Source organism: Crocodylus siamensis, chromosome 1 (assembly GCF_052110815.1).
Source record: "Crocodylus siamensis isolate JL-2025a chromosome 1, ASM5211081v1, whole genome shotgun sequence".
NCBI lineage: Eukaryota > Metazoa > Chordata > Crocodylia > Crocodylidae > Crocodylus > Crocodylus siamensis.
In genome coordinates, this window is record NC_143395.1 from 274,431,557 (window position 1) to 274,446,862 (window position 15,306).

Below are 15,306 nucleotides of genomic sequence, written 5' to 3' on the forward strand. Positions count from 1 at the left end.
TCCCTATCTGATCCCCCCACCCCAGTGTTCCCCATCAGCTTGGGAGCAGGTTCAAGGAGGGAGAACCCACTTTCTGCCAGTACCCCTGGCTGAGCCTGTCTCCCTGTGCAGCCTAGCTGCAGGAGGGCAGGATTGCTTTGGAGGTCCTCCTGCCCCCAGGTCAGCCAGGGACAATGGCACTGGCAGGTAGGGAAGGGAGTAAATGGGAGAGGACATGTCAGGTTATGTGTGGGGAAGCAGGATTTTTTTCCTGCTTTGGGGACCTAAAGGCTAGGGACAGAAGTTGCACATAAATTGGTATAAGTGATTTGAAACAGGTTCAAATTTGTAACACAACAGAAGTTCAGTTCTGCTTTCAAAATGGCCAAAACTGGTTTAAGATAAACCAGGGTGGTTATAGTATTAGACAAAACTGATTTAGGTTAAACCAATTTATTGAACTGCTGTTCAAGATCCTCTCCAGGTTCAAGTTAACTTATAACCCTCCTGCATCCCAAGATGCTTTGCACCTTCCCTGCATATCCCTCCCGTGCAGAATGGGTGGGTTAGCCTTGGCCCAGATTGTTTGCTTCAGCTGAGCGGGGAGGTGTGCTTTAGCGTTCCTTGGCTTCTGGCCTGGGCCACTACAGGCATGTGGCTGCATTTCCAGAATCCAAAGCGACTGTCTGTTCACTTGCTTATTGGTTTAGTCTACACAAGCTTAAACTAACCTGCAGACACTGAAACAATTCTGCCTTGGGCTTTTAGACTGTCTGTACTTAGCCAAAAAGTCACTGGCTTCTGGTCTCTCAGTAATGTCTTCCCATCCCAGTTACTGGGGGGAGGTTGGAAGAGAGCGTGCAGCCACCCTGCAAGTGCTGGTCACTGCTCCCACATTCCCCTTTTCAAATTCCTGTATCCAATCATGAATACAGTGTTTGCTGCTATACAAGTGGTTTCAAATTTATCCTCTTCATCAAACAGTAAAATATAAGCCCATGTTGATTTTGTAAACTGATCGCTTCTAGTTAACTATTCTGTCCCGATGAACTGTTTGAAGTAGTGTTCTCTTTTATATGGTGATGTTTAGTTGTTTTATTAATGGTTTTTGTTTTACTACACCTGAGAAGCAGAAGAATGTTATATAATTCAAGAAAAGTTGCATACATGCTCATTTTTGTTTGAGTATCACAGTTTTACCCTTTTCAATGAAAAAATGAGTAAACCATCCTATTGATTTCAGGGGGCTTCATGCTCAAAGGACATGTGAGATTACATAGCAGGCATCATGAAGCCTGCACTATACCAGAGACTTAAATATGGCAAAATTTAAATCCCCTTTTATGTAGTTTGACTCCTTACCATTCTTCTTCAGCTTGCACTACATGGTGTTTGCCAGTTTCAGTCTTGTGACAGGAAAGCACTGTTTTTTCCCCTTTTATTCTTTTCTTTTTTATATATAAACAAAATTTTATACCATGTCAATAAAGACAAAGCGTTATTTTAATCTATTTAGTTTTGTTCATACTAAATACAAGATTTGAAAAAGGAAGCCCCTACTTTTACTTAATCGTTCCATTCAGTGTTTTGATTTGTTATGCTCCTTTCTGTCCATTCCACTGCTTTCTGACTTCTCTTTTCCTTTCTGCCCTTAGCAAGTAATTGGTTGCCTGTTTTAGTAAGAGGAAACTAACAATGAACCAAAAATCAAGCCACAATTCTTGAAAAATTTTAATATTTCATTCTAGTGTTGTTAATTTCTTCTCAGCTGGTATAAAATAAAATGTTTACATCTGCATTTTGAATTACTACTTTGTACAGATATTAGAGATTACCTTCAAGAGACTTATTTAAGCAAGCAAAATTCACTCTTTATATGTTAAGTTGTTTATTAATTCACAAATCATAAAACTAGATTCTGTCCGATTCAAAATTTTAACTAGCTGAGTAGCTGTTTAATGCATTTTTTACCATAATCTACCTTTATTGGTCCACAGTTTGAAAGAGATTGTCATAGGGGCCCTTTCTCATTTTTCCAGTTCTTTCCACAGTTGCACAGATAATCTCAGTTTAATTTATGATATCAATATCTCCATGTGAAAAATAATATTAAAAGTCATTTAGTCGTAATTTTTTTAAGGCATTTGTGGGAAATACGTTCCTAAATTTCACTGAAGATTGTGAGAGTTGATCAGCCTGCTCCATTTGCCCCGGTTGCAAACCACAATTTTAGGTTTCCTTTTAATGTCATTCAGTTTAATTATAGAATTGTAGAGAAGCAGAGCTGGAAGGGACCTTCATAGGTCATCTAGTCCATCCTCCTGCCAGAGGCAGGACCATCCCTATCCAAACCACCCTATACAGGTCCATAATCTAACCTTTTAGTAAAATTACCACCTATACTAACACAACACAACACATAACTCCCTAACTGCCACAGATGAAACGAGGAGCATGGCAGCCAATGTCCTGCTTCTGTTAAAGGTAGTTAATATACACTCAAGAGAGCTTAAGCAGAGGTCCACACTCCCTACTGCAGAGGAAGGCAAAAATCTCCACATTCCATTGCAGTCTGACCATGGGGTAAAAATCCTTTTTCACCCCAAATCTGGCAGTCTGTCAGACCCTGAACAGAGAGGCAAGACCCTCTACCCAGGAACCTCTGGTCTTAAGTCCTAGAAGGAACCACTGGCACATCTCAGTCGTAATCCCTAGCCTTGGCTGCAGCCTGCATCTAATGTAGAAGGTAGGAAAGAGGAGAAACCTCACCACATCATCAGTCAGCTTTTGGTTGTTTCGCAGCAGTATGGAAGCCTCCATGAGGTAATCTGTACACTGGTATAAATCCCAATAGTCTTAAATTTGTGCAAAATAACATGGGACTGGCCATTTTTGAAAGTAAAGCATCTGATCTGATGGAGAGAAATGGAAACGGGTTAAAACTGCTCTAAAATTCCCTTTATTTTCAGACATGCTCATAATTAATAGCCTAGCCAATTTAAAAATAAAAATTTTCCTGGTTTAACAAAATTATAACAGAATTATTATCTGAGGATAGAGATAGACTTTTCTCTTTGGCTGTAGGGGACAGGTTAGGAATAATGACCTCAAACTGCAGCAGAGGAAATTCAGTTTGGACACAAGGAAGAACTTTCTGATTATGAGATTGGCCAAGCATTGGAATAAGCTACATAGAAAGGCTGTAGAATCTCCATCCCTGGTAATTTTAAAAAGCTGGTTAATCAAACACTTAACTAGGATGATTTAGTTAAGGGTGATCCTGCCTCGAACAGAGGGCTGGATTACATGACTTTATGAGGTCCCTTCCAGCCTTACTTTCCTATAATCTGAATGCACCCTAAACACTAATAATCAAAAGGCAAATAATTATAGTTTAACATATTTTAAACAATCTGCTGACATTTGAGTATTTGAAGCTTTTTTTGTTTTTGAACATTTTAGTCTAGTATTTTAGTGTACAAGTTCTGCACTACTACGGAGCTTGCCTTAAGGAAGCACAATCATAGGGGAAGACAGTCTACATTTATGAAATAAGTAGCCACTGACAATGAGCTTGTTCTTCATCCTCCACTCAGTACCTCTGAAGATGTATGCCTTCTCTGACCTTTGCAGGCTCAGAGCCCGCAGCTATCTCCCCTCACCATCCCCTACCTCTTCCAAACTGCTTGCCTAACACTGCCTCTTAGGGTAGGTACAGACATTCAAAAAGCCTGAGGTGGAATTGATCTGAGTTGCATAGCTTTCTGTAAGCAATGTAATTTAGTTTGGTAGCAAACAGAACACACTTTCCATTTGGTGGGGCGGGGAGGAGCAAATCAGAGACTGGGTTCCACCATTTTTAAACCAGTCTGTGTGCCAGACTTCAGTTATGGGTATAAACCAATGTTGTGTGCCAAACTTCTGTTCTGTTACAGGTATAGACCAGTTTCTGATCGCTTACACTGGTAAAAATATAACGTCTATACCTGGCCTTAAATCCCATATATGAATGATGATATGGTGGTATTAAAGACGGTTGCTGGTTGAAAGGAAGTTTTAAACAGAGCTGAGAGCAGAAGATAAGATGTATTTTATGTGTGTTTTCTCATAAAAGGGAAACGGGGTCATTAGTAACGTGTTTGTATTGGATTTACTGTTTTGCCATTTTAGGTTCCTTATGCCATTCTGGGTTTTACTAGACACCCAACAGCTGGATGAATTAAGTGGTTATGATACTGAAACAAATCTTAGTAGAGGCTATACATTTTCAAAAATGATTTGCCTGGAGTTTAATATCAGGGCCTATCTAGTACTCTGATTAAACCTTTTTGCCACTTACCCAGGTTGCATACAGGAACTGCTCAACAATTCAAGCAGCTTATTTACAGACCTGATTAGCTTAAAACAGCTCAGCCTGCCTAATATAGCCCATGGAGACAGAACTTGGCCCATAGGGCTCCCCCTGAATTGGGAATTTGGTGGTGGGGGAGCAGTAGCCATTAACATTGCCACCATTCCCTGCTGCCAAATTCCCCTGCCCCTCCCCCCTGCAAAGCCAAATCATAGACATTAGGGCTGGAAGGGACCTCGGGAGATCATCGAGTCCAGCCCCCTGCCCAAAGGGCAGGAAGTCAGCTGGGGTCATAGGATCCCAGCAAGATAAGCATCCAATTTACTCTTGAAGGTGTTCAATGTAGGTGCTTGAACCACCTCCGCTGGCAGACTGTTCCAGACCTTGGGGGCTCGGACAGTAAAGAAATTCTTCCTTATGTCCAGCCGAAATGGTCTTGCAGGAATTTGTGACCGTTCGACCTCGTCATCCCTTGGGGCGCTCTGGTGAACAGACGTTCCCCCAGATCCTGGTGGTCACCCCGATAAACTTATAGGTGGCCATCAGATCACCCCTGAGCCTGCGCTTCTCCAGGCTAAAGAGTCCCGTGGCTCTCAGCCTGTCATCGTAAGATCTGTTTTCCTGACCTCTGATCATGCGTGTGGCTCTCCTCTGGACTCTCTCAAGCTTCTCCACATCCTTTTTGAATTGTGGAGCCCAAAACTGGACGCAGTACTCCAGCTGCGGCCTCACCAAGGCCGAGTACAAGGGGAGAATGACGTCCCAGGATTTGCTCGAGAAGCATATATGGATGCACGCCAACATTTTGGTCGCTTTACTAGCCGCAGCATCGCATTGGAGGCTCATGTTCATCTTGTTGTCAATGATGACCCCCAAGTCTTTTTCTTCTGTAGTGCTAACCAACGTAACACTGCCGAGCCTATAAGGGTGCTGCAGGTTTTTCCTCCCAAGGTGGAGAACCTTGCATTTATCGGTGTTAAACACTATGAGGTTCTCGTCTGCCCATTTGCTGAGCTTGTCCAGGTCAGCCTGGATCACCCGCCTATCTTCTGGCGTGGATGCAATACTCCCCAGTACCCACATGGCTGAATCAGGTCCAGGCCATGCCCTCCCCCTGTGCATGGCTGACCTGGGGTTGGGCCACCCCTCCCCCCCTTTATTTCCTATTCTCAGTTGGTCCCTCCTTTGTTAGATAAGAGGTTCCCTCACTAGCTGCCTTGCTGATTTAGTCGAATAGTTATCAAAGGTATGCAGATGAGTTAATTTATACAGTACAGGGTCTTCATTTTGGATGGAATGAGCTTCATTGCAGTAGGTGGCACTTCAAAGGCATATTCTCTTCACTGTAGTAGTGTGTGATAATACCGAGTTTTCTTCTGATTGAATGTTCTTTAAGAAAACAACATCTTTTACTGAATTTTTGTTTGTTTGTTTGTTGGGGCTTTTGTTTAAACAGAAAAAAACCTTGCCAGTTCAGTCTCCTCCTACACCTTCATCTCCACTTACTTCTCCTGATGGGGACAGTGGCGGTACACAGGTACTTAAAGATGGCATTGGCATAGCTGGTACAACAGCGGCAGTTATATCCACAGGTAAAATGGAAATGCTGAGTATGAAATCACCTTGCCCTTTAAAGAGAAATAATCACATCATTTTATGCCACAATTATTCATAATTGTAAACATTACTGTAAACCACTATCCTGCTAACATATTTTTAAATTCCAGGTCTCCAATTTACTTAGGTAAGACTGGTATTTAATGCATGCATTGTAAGAAGACAGCACCAAGACATCAGCAATTTGCTGATGCTAAATGGCAAAACGCTTGGTATGTGAATCAGAAAGTCCATTGCTTTCAGTTGTCTGCAATAGCCTAGCTTCTGCTGTGATGAGAAGAAAAAAAGGCGTAACAAAAGTATGTCCTTATGTCCATCTCAATCATGAGCAAACTTTACTGGAAATAGCTGTCCTCAAAAGACACCTAATACCCCATTACACTCCAGAGAACACAGAAATAGATCATAAAGGTGTGGTTTTCTGCATACATTTTTATTGAAAGAAGCCATCTAGGAGAAGTGGGCTAAGTTAAGCTAAGCAGGAGAAGTAGACCTTATTTAAAAAAAAAAAAAAAAAAAAAGACCTTGAACCATATTATCAAATGGGTGATGGAAAAGAAAAAAAACTTGTTAGCTAAATAGGCCTCATGTGTATATTGTTGATCAAATTCTGAGCATCTACTAAGTATCCAAAATAGGGGTAGGTAAAGTACTACCATTTTAAGTTGCGTTTACAAAAGAAACTGTTCCCTTTTTTGCCTTTCCGTTTCCTTAACTCCTGCTTCACAGTGGGCACATCTACACATGCATTAATGTGCAGTGGTTACTGCACATTTAGTTAGTACCTGTTATTGCCAGGTAACTACCAACTAAATGTGCAGTAACTGGTGCTACTGCGTAGTAGTGCTAGTGCACACATTTCGGGTGATGCTATTGCTCAGTAGACTAATTTTGTGCATTAGCACATTAGCATGGGTTTTGCCTGGCACACTAATGCACAGTAGAATTAGTCTGTGCTTGAAACATCTTTTGCAGACATTCCAAGTTAGCATCAAGGCAAAGGTAAGCATGTAACAGTCAAATGACTGTCATATTTACAAACATTCTTCAGCCTGAGTGAAAGGATTTTTTTTTTAAAAAGGAAATATTTTACAGATTGCTATATTTCTCTTCACCACCATGTCTGTGCTTCCTGCAACTTCTGATGCCAAAAAGTGAATAGATAGGAATGTAGAATTTGGGATCATTAAAATTGTTTTTACATATTTCAATCACTTTAAAAATCCAAATTTCATTTAAACCCAAAAAATGCCATTGTTCAACAAGGCAGATTTCTTTCATCTTAATTCTTATGCCTGCTCTGAACAATAGAACAGTGTGTTATTAAGTCATGATAAATACAACAAAGAAAAATCCTGGTCCCCTTGTAGTCAGTGGCAAAACTCCTATTGACTTCAGCATCAGCAGCATTCCACCACTTTTTTTGTCTTGTTGCTTAACCTGCGTAGCCTAATGGCTGTGATAGCTCTGTCTCCCTTGAGTGAACAGTTGCTTTTTGTTGTGGCTTCTGTTGTGCTTGTTCGTTTTGCAGAATATGTCTTCATAAACATGTATTTGACTGGTGTATTGGTAGATTTTAACTCTAAAGTTCCCTATGTTATTTACAGAGTAATGCAGTTTAGTTTAGGTCTTCCTTTTCTACTGTGTGCTTCTATAGTTCAGAGCATCTATCAGTTGGCTATAGTGTTATGGAGTTTTCCTCTGGGTAAGGTTCAGTGGCAAATACAAATACAGGCTGGGAATATTTTGTAGTGGTGAGGCAGGAGGGTTTTAAACACAGGGCAGGTTGGAAAAGAAAGGAATTTGGACTTATGTGGCTGGCAGCTAGTTTGGGTGGTGATTGTCCTGGGGTTTGGCACCACCATTCACTTAGTCTAATAGGAAGCTATATTTGCTATTTTAAATGTAAAAGCATTAAAGGGACAAGCTGCATGGTGCTTCCTGTGGAAGTGAATACTTATGTACAACACACACTGGGAGTATTTTTCACACAGTGGAGCATTGTAATAATGCTTTGTCAGGCATCACTGTGCACACAGTTCAATAAATTCTAGGGGTCGGCAAAGAGCATTGACCAGAGAGTTAGACTAAGTTATGCAGAAGAGGATCAAAAGGGCTCCTTGGTGATAACTGCAGAAGAAAGCATATTAATTGAATGCGAATGTTCAAGTGGGGCAAGGAAGGCTTGTGCAGTTGACAGTTTTGATAGCTGGTCAAAATCCTGGTCTCCTTGCAATCTGTTAGGACCTCTTGGCTGATCTATTACTGCATTACAACTTCCATTGTTAACTATTGACAAATCTTGATGTTAGGGAAAGGTTAGGTATTTATTGTATCAGTTAAACTGAACAATATGCTTTTCAGTAAAAGCCAAACTTGTGAAAATATTTACTTCTTGAGTATATTGACTGTGCCTGAAGCAGGCAGATTCCATGGTAAAATATGGCTTGTAATTTTTCAGTTTGCGTGTATGTTAACAAGCATGGAAACGCTGGACCTCACCTGGATAAGAAGAAAGTTCAGCAACTTCCAGATCACTTTGGACCAGGTCCTGTAAATGTGGTACTTCAGCAGGCTGTGCAGGCCTGTGTAGACTGTGCCTGTCAATCCAAAACAGTCTTTGGATTCCTGAAGTCAGGGCATCATGGAGGGGAGATGATAAACGGTATGCAGCTAACATTTTTATATTGTTTTTGTAAATCTTTAAGCACAGCTAAGACTACCCAATTGTGGCTGCCTTTAATGCCCGAGAATCTCAAGTCAGCACTTAATTTGCATCTTAATGCAGGGTTCAGAATGATTCAACTAGTTTTCTTAATTTGAATTTATCATTAAGAATGTTAAATTACATATACCATACAGCACAGTTAAATTCTGTGCTGTGTGGTATATAGTATATGGTATGGTATAAATTAAATGAGTTTAATGCACCTCATTAAACAGCCATAGCCAAACATTTGTCAAGGAAGTTCAGTGCAAGTTAAATTTCAGCATTATTAATTCAAGTGACTTGCATAATCTTATCCATACACACTGTTTGTGTTCTTGGTGCTTTAACCAAGTGGGTGAAAAGTTTCAAAGTAATCTGTTTAGGTTCCAGATAACTGGTTCCATATGTGTTAAGCAAGTCTACCAGTGCCACTTTTATTTTCTATACACATTCTAACAATGTCTTATGGTCAGTATTCAAACACCTATGTCCTGTTTTATGGAATAGGTTTATTTCCGCTACACACTGATGGCAGCTCTGCAGATAAATTATTCCTATAGCTCAAGCTCAATAGCTGCTGCTTGACAGAGTTTTTTTTCTTATGGGTTAGGCAATTTTCTGTACAGTAGTTAACATATCAATTCATAATTCCATCACGGGCAGTAAAAACGGTTTGCCTTACTTGAATTTTTCTACATTAACACCAGATGTGAAAGATGATTAGTGGGATACCAGTTTAATTAAACCCTCATAAAAGATTGTTCTGCCCTACCGTATTAAAATATCCTTACCCACATGTAGCAGAACTTTGCTAATCTTTATGCTCAGCTTGAACGCAAGTATGCTCACAAAAATGGAGGCTCTTGTTACTTCTCAGTAAAAATATGAATAGCTATCTGCAAGTGAGGTTCTGAAACTGTGACATCTTTATTTGTAAAAATTATAAGCAGAAATTACTAGCATAGTGTCATAAATAAAGGAAGCAACTGTCAGATTACATGAACAAAATATATTTTGCAATGTGCATTATTTTATATTTTTATTATTATTATAAGGGCTAAATCATGCCCCAATTGGTATGTAGGATTAATGGGTATGAATGATGCTGGGCGGAGAACAGTAATTTTGTTTCACAGGGGATTAAAAGATTTTTAGTTTGGTTTTACTCAGACTTGGAACAAAACTCAAAAACACAGATGTGTGGTTTGAAAGCGTATCTATCATTAGTTTCCATCCAGCTCTACTGGGTAGAATCATTAGTGTTTCCATCTGGCTCTCCCTAGTGTTGTGGCAATATTTTAGATTGGATAGGCTTGAATCTGCAAACCTGTACTGCTGGTGATCTGGGGCTCCTGAAAGTCCTGGCTAATCAGGAGCTCACAAGTCTGAAAGTTTGGGAAGTTGGTTTCCAGCTAACTATGTGGGATACTGAAGGGTCAGGTGAGTAAGATGTCATATTTTAAACCTGCCTAATTTTCAGGGGCTTTTCTTCAACATTGTTGTTTGTGAAGCATAGACACTTTGATAGGCAAATTCTGCATAAAAAAGTTGCGCCAAAATCCTTATGACCATCTCCAAATGGAAACACTAAAAAGCAGAACTTGTGTAGTAAAATGAAATCATGAAAGGGGCATTTGTAGTCTGACTATTAAGACAAACTTCTTGGTAAAGAAAAGTTCTCCCAGGACAAATGAGGCAAGTGCCAGTAGTTTGGTACTGGCTTGGTTAACTAGAATGAACAAAATACTGGTCAATATAAAAACAGGTTGGACAGCTTTGCAAAATTTGGGCTGAGCAGAGTAAGATTATTTTTTTGGACTGATGAGTAAAAATAATGTGTTTCATTAACTTTATCATAGTACAGATAAAAAAGACTGTATTCAGAATTGTGAATTTTTGTGACACAAGAGTACAGTCTCCGGTAGAAAACAATTTTGTGTTGGCAGGGAGATGGGCAGAATATCCTTGTTAGGACTGTACAAATAATGGATTTTTTTGGTTCTTCTGCCAAACCACAAAGACAAAGGGGAGAGAAAAATCACTCAGATTAAACTAAATTTAAACAAAACAAAACACAAAACCCTTTGTTTCTCCTGCCAGAAAAAAGAAACACCATAGAAAATTGTGTTTGCTCATTGCTAAATGTTCCAGTCATCCTGAAAAGAAATGTTTAATTTTAGGCATGTGTAAGAAAGAAAAGGAAATCAAGGTTTAGATTAATAAAGCTGTCAATGGTGAAAGGTTTCTGTTTTTCCTCTTTTACCCAATCACTCAGGTTAAAGCACTAAACCAGAATAAGGGCTATCACAGCTCAGTGGGAGATGAGTCAGTCTCCTACCTTCTAGGTAAGTGCTTTAACCCATGAAGTAATGGCTAGGTACAGACATTCAAAAAACCCTAAGGCAACATCGATCTTAGGCAGTTTTCTGTAAACGGTGTAGTTTAGATTGGTAGCGAACAAAACACACATTTGCCCTTCAATTAGGGGTGCAAATCTTAGACCGAGTTCTGCCATTTTTAAACCAGTTTATGTGCCCCAACCTTTTGTTCTGATATGGGCAAAGACCAGTTTTGCATGCTGAACATCTGTTTTGTTATGGGTATAGACTAGTTTCTGATCACTTATACTGGTAAAAGTATAATGTCTGTACCTAGCCCATGGGTTAACAGGACACAGTTCTGATGCCACTGACACAGTTTTGTGATCTAGCCTGTTTTATTTTTTCCATCTGAAACTATCTGGGAAATTCAACCTATATTTGCAGATAGTTTGGGTATGACTAAAATCATGTTTTTCAATTAATTTCTTGTCCATTGATAAAATTTCATCCAACGTTTTGGCAAGCTTCTCCAATATCCAGATTCTATGGCAATAGCCAGGGATTTATGGAAACCACCAGAAAACTGTCTCAATGAGAACAGGAAAGTTCTTGAATATTTTTAAATGATAGTATTTTATGAGAGGCACGGTGGCTGCCACTGATTCCACAGTCCTCTAATCCCATGATTGCTGTGACACATTGCAGGGTACAGAGAAGGTTTCCTTTGCCCAGATTATTTATAGATTCCTTAATGGTGGGATTTTACATGGTATCTGAGTGTCTCACCCATGTTTTCTAGATTTGTCTTCAGAAAATGTTGTGAGGTAAAAAAGTATTATTTGTATTTAAAGTGGGAAGCTGGGGCAAGAAAAATAGTGAATTCATTCAATAAGAGAACATATGAATAGACCACAAGACTATCCTGAGAGGCTTTTAATTTTTGTTGGGTTGATTGATTTTTGTAGTATGTCTGTCAGTAGATTTCTGTAACTGATTGGGTACCAAGTAGAAGCCAGCTCCTTGGGATATCTTAAAATAGGAAGTAGAGGGCTTCATAGGTGCGTCCACACATGCAATTGTGTGCTTGCAGTAGCTCACATAGAACGGGTGCAAATTTTAGCTGAGGATTTTTGCATCAGTGCACATCTCCAGACATGCACTTTGGCTTGGAGCAAGTTGTGCCCCTTGGGGCAAAATAACCCTGCGTGGCTCCTCCTGGTTCTGCAGCCAGGGGGAGCTAGAGCCCAGGGCCAGTACCTGTGCTGGCCCCAGCAGTATAAAAAGCTGCCCTGGCAAGTTGCTTAGAGCTGCTCGCTCTCAGGAGCTTCTGGGGCCCAGCCAATTGGTACCTGGGGACACTACCCCCTTGTGCCAGCTGAACTGTTGCAGCAGCTCTGAGACGTCCCTGCACCCTTTGCCCACTGCAGCAGTCTGGCAGTGGGGGCTGCTGCCTGTCTGTGACCTGCTGCCACCTGTGACATCATGTGGCCCCAAATTTGTGCACCTGCAGACACGGATGGGCACTGCACAGCCAGTAGAGGCGTCTACCCCTCTGGGCCAGCTACCAGTGGGCTGTGGCTCCAGGGTTGGCCTTTGTGCAGTACTGCTGCCATGTGTGCCCCTGTCCGGCTATCAGGGCAGCTATCACCAGGAAGATGTCCCCAATGTGATGGCCTGCTTTGAACTGTCAGAAAATTGTCAGGGGAAAAAAAGGCCCCGCATTCACTGACTGTAGCAACCGTCATTGGGGCCTTTGGATATTCATGGCAGAGCCCACCCCGCCCCCGAGCAGCCCCAAGCTGTCAGACAACATGGGGCACCACGCGGCACCCTGCCTACACACGCTGTCTGACAGCAGCAGCATGGGTGCCAGGTGGATGGGGCCAATCCCTGCTGCCCCCTGTGCAGCGCGGGGGGGATCTACCATGAGGCCCTGATGGCCACTGCTACAGCTGGTGAGTACAGGGCTTCTTTTTTATTTATTTTTTTTTAAGTACTGGGAGGCTGGGGCCAGGTGGGGCAGCCATCAGGGGGCTGGGGGAGCAGGCTAGGGTTGGGTAGGGCAGCAATTCGGAGGGGTTGGGGGAGCGGGCAGGGGATGGGACCAGGCGGGGCAGTGATTTGGGGGGCTGGGGGAGTGACCAGGGGATGGCACTGGGTAGGGCAGCAATCTGGGGGGCTCTCTGCCAGAGGGGCTCTGTGGAGGACCCGAGCCTCCATTGCCTCAGGTCATGGCCAGGGATCATGCCCTGCCCAGCTTTCTTTTCCCAGGGTATTTTTTTGACCCCTCGATATCCAGGGGTCTAATTTTTTCCCCTCACTGAAAATTTGAACACTTTTTTTGTTCCCGCACGTGCCTCTTGCAGCATCTCAAATGGCTTTGAGACACTGCAAGGGTGCCCTCGTCTGTACATGCCCTTTGTGGCTAACCCTAAGGTGTTACAGTGAATCCTTATGATTTTGTTGGGATTTCAAAGTCCAATTAGCTCAAGTATGCCTAGTATTTTCTTTGCCATAGAAAACTAGAGCCAGAGTTTCTCTCTAATATAATTATTCTCAAAACCCAGTAATTTCCCATCGTTAAAGCAAATTAGCAAGTTTTTATTTTATTGTTTATATTTAATTATACTTATTGCAGTTACACAATACCTTTACAAACTTGCTTCAGATTAGAAATATTAGCTGTGTTTTAAAGTTGGCTATTGTCCCTTTTTGGTAATTCAGTGCTTTAAATTAGCATATTGTATGTCTGCTAATTCAGATTTTTGTGAATAATGGCTTATTTAGTGCTTTTTTTCCTTTGAAAGCACTTCTGTACTTCAGGCAGGGGAAGTAATCTCCTGCAGTTCTCCTTAGTTTTTGTAGGGACTTTTAAAAAGTAAATTTTTTGTCTCACCTAAAAATAGCTGGTTAACTGGAAAAGCAAGAAAGCATCTAGAGTTCAAGACCGTATTTTTAGTCATATGTTTAACTTTAATTTTGTTACCTCTTAGATTTGTGATCTTTGACATTAAACATATTTCTGGTTCTAGAATGCATAGGTAATCTCATATAAATTGTTTACCTAGGATATGTCTACATTGTTTGTGAGCCATGCTAGCTAGCCCTGTTGTGAAACACAGCACACATGCTCTGTACATGCTGTAGCTGGAAAAAACACCTGCTATTACAGCACCCCTGGATGTTCACCAAACAACTGTTACACTATGACCTGAAAAAAATATGTACTGTATGTGGAATACATATGTTCTGCTTAGCTGCCACTTTTCCTACCACAGTTAGAATCATTGTAGGCATGCTTCTAGTGGCCATGCATAAATTGCCCTAAATGATTTCTAATCTCAATAATTGCCAAAAGAAGAAAAGGTATTGTTAAGTGTATAATTGTTGTTGATTCTTTTAGGAAAGCAAAGATAAAATAATGTATAAGCACAACAGGCTGTGATATTTAAGCAGTATGTAATAAACTGTTGACATTTAAAGCAACGTAATGTACCATTGTGGATTTTCTTGTGATTCTTACGTTTGCTAAATTTCTTTTGAAGTAAATGGGAGTTTCATCTGCACAAGGGCAGCAGGATTGTATTCCCTGACATTTAAATAACACAAAGTGTTTCATTTTAAAATTAACAAATAGGTTTATCTCGAACTCCTGGTTTAAAACTACTACCATATGAGATCTTCTGTTTTATTCTCTGAAAATATTTGTTTAGCAAGCAAATAACAAAAATGAAACATTAGAATTTTACTTTGTGGGACTGATTCTCATTTCTGTTAATTTGGTATAATTCACTACCAGAAGAGTTAATAGACATTTACAAGAGGTGTAAATAGTGATTAGAGCCTGGACCTCTGAAAACTATTTGCTAAATAGACTCATAAAATAGTAGAATGATTGTTTACCTATTTTTTGTCTTTGCACAGTTTAAATCAAAGCTGGTTGTCGTCTCTTGTTGCTAATGGAGGGTGTTTTACTATACTTCAAGGTGTTTGGGTAGCATTTGACATCTTCTTCTTACTCATAGCCTCCTTTGATGGGGAGAAACACGCCATCAATCTTCCTTCTGTAAACAGTGCATCGTTTGTCCTTCGGTTCTTGGAGAAACTCTGTCACAGCCTGCAGTGTGATAATCTTTTTAGTAGCCAGCCCTTCAGCCCTTACATGGGGAGTGCACACAGTCCTACAGAATATGACAAGAGTAAACCAGGTAACGCTAAATTACACCAGTTTTTTCCCCCCAAGTTCAAACTGTTTTGAGATGTATAATGATTTTGCATTATTTTGGTATTCACTGTGCCTCCTTATAACTGGAATCAGTTAAAACTAT

At 40.7% G+C, this 15,306-nt stretch overlaps 1 protein-coding gene across 8 annotated transcripts in view; it reads left to right on the forward strand.

Annotated features, from left to right (window-relative positions):
- The window catches only part of SCML2 (Scm polycomb group protein like 2), a 106,403-nt gene that overhangs the window by 78,103 nt on the left and 12,994 nt on the right, over window positions 1-15,306 (forward strand). For 7 of the 8 annotated variants that reach the window (XM_090062844.1, XM_090062869.1, XM_090062877.1 and 4 more), the window contains 3 exons: window positions 5,787-5,922; window positions 8,409-8,612; window positions 15,004-15,186. In XM_090062844.1, coding sequence (XP_089918970.1) covers window positions 5,787-5,922; window positions 8,409-8,612; window positions 15,004-15,186 — 523 coding nt within the window. The remainder of the gene's footprint in view (window positions 1-5,786; window positions 5,923-8,408; window positions 8,613-15,003; window positions 15,187-15,306) is intronic. The other variant, XM_090062893.1, reaches the window with a different exon arrangement.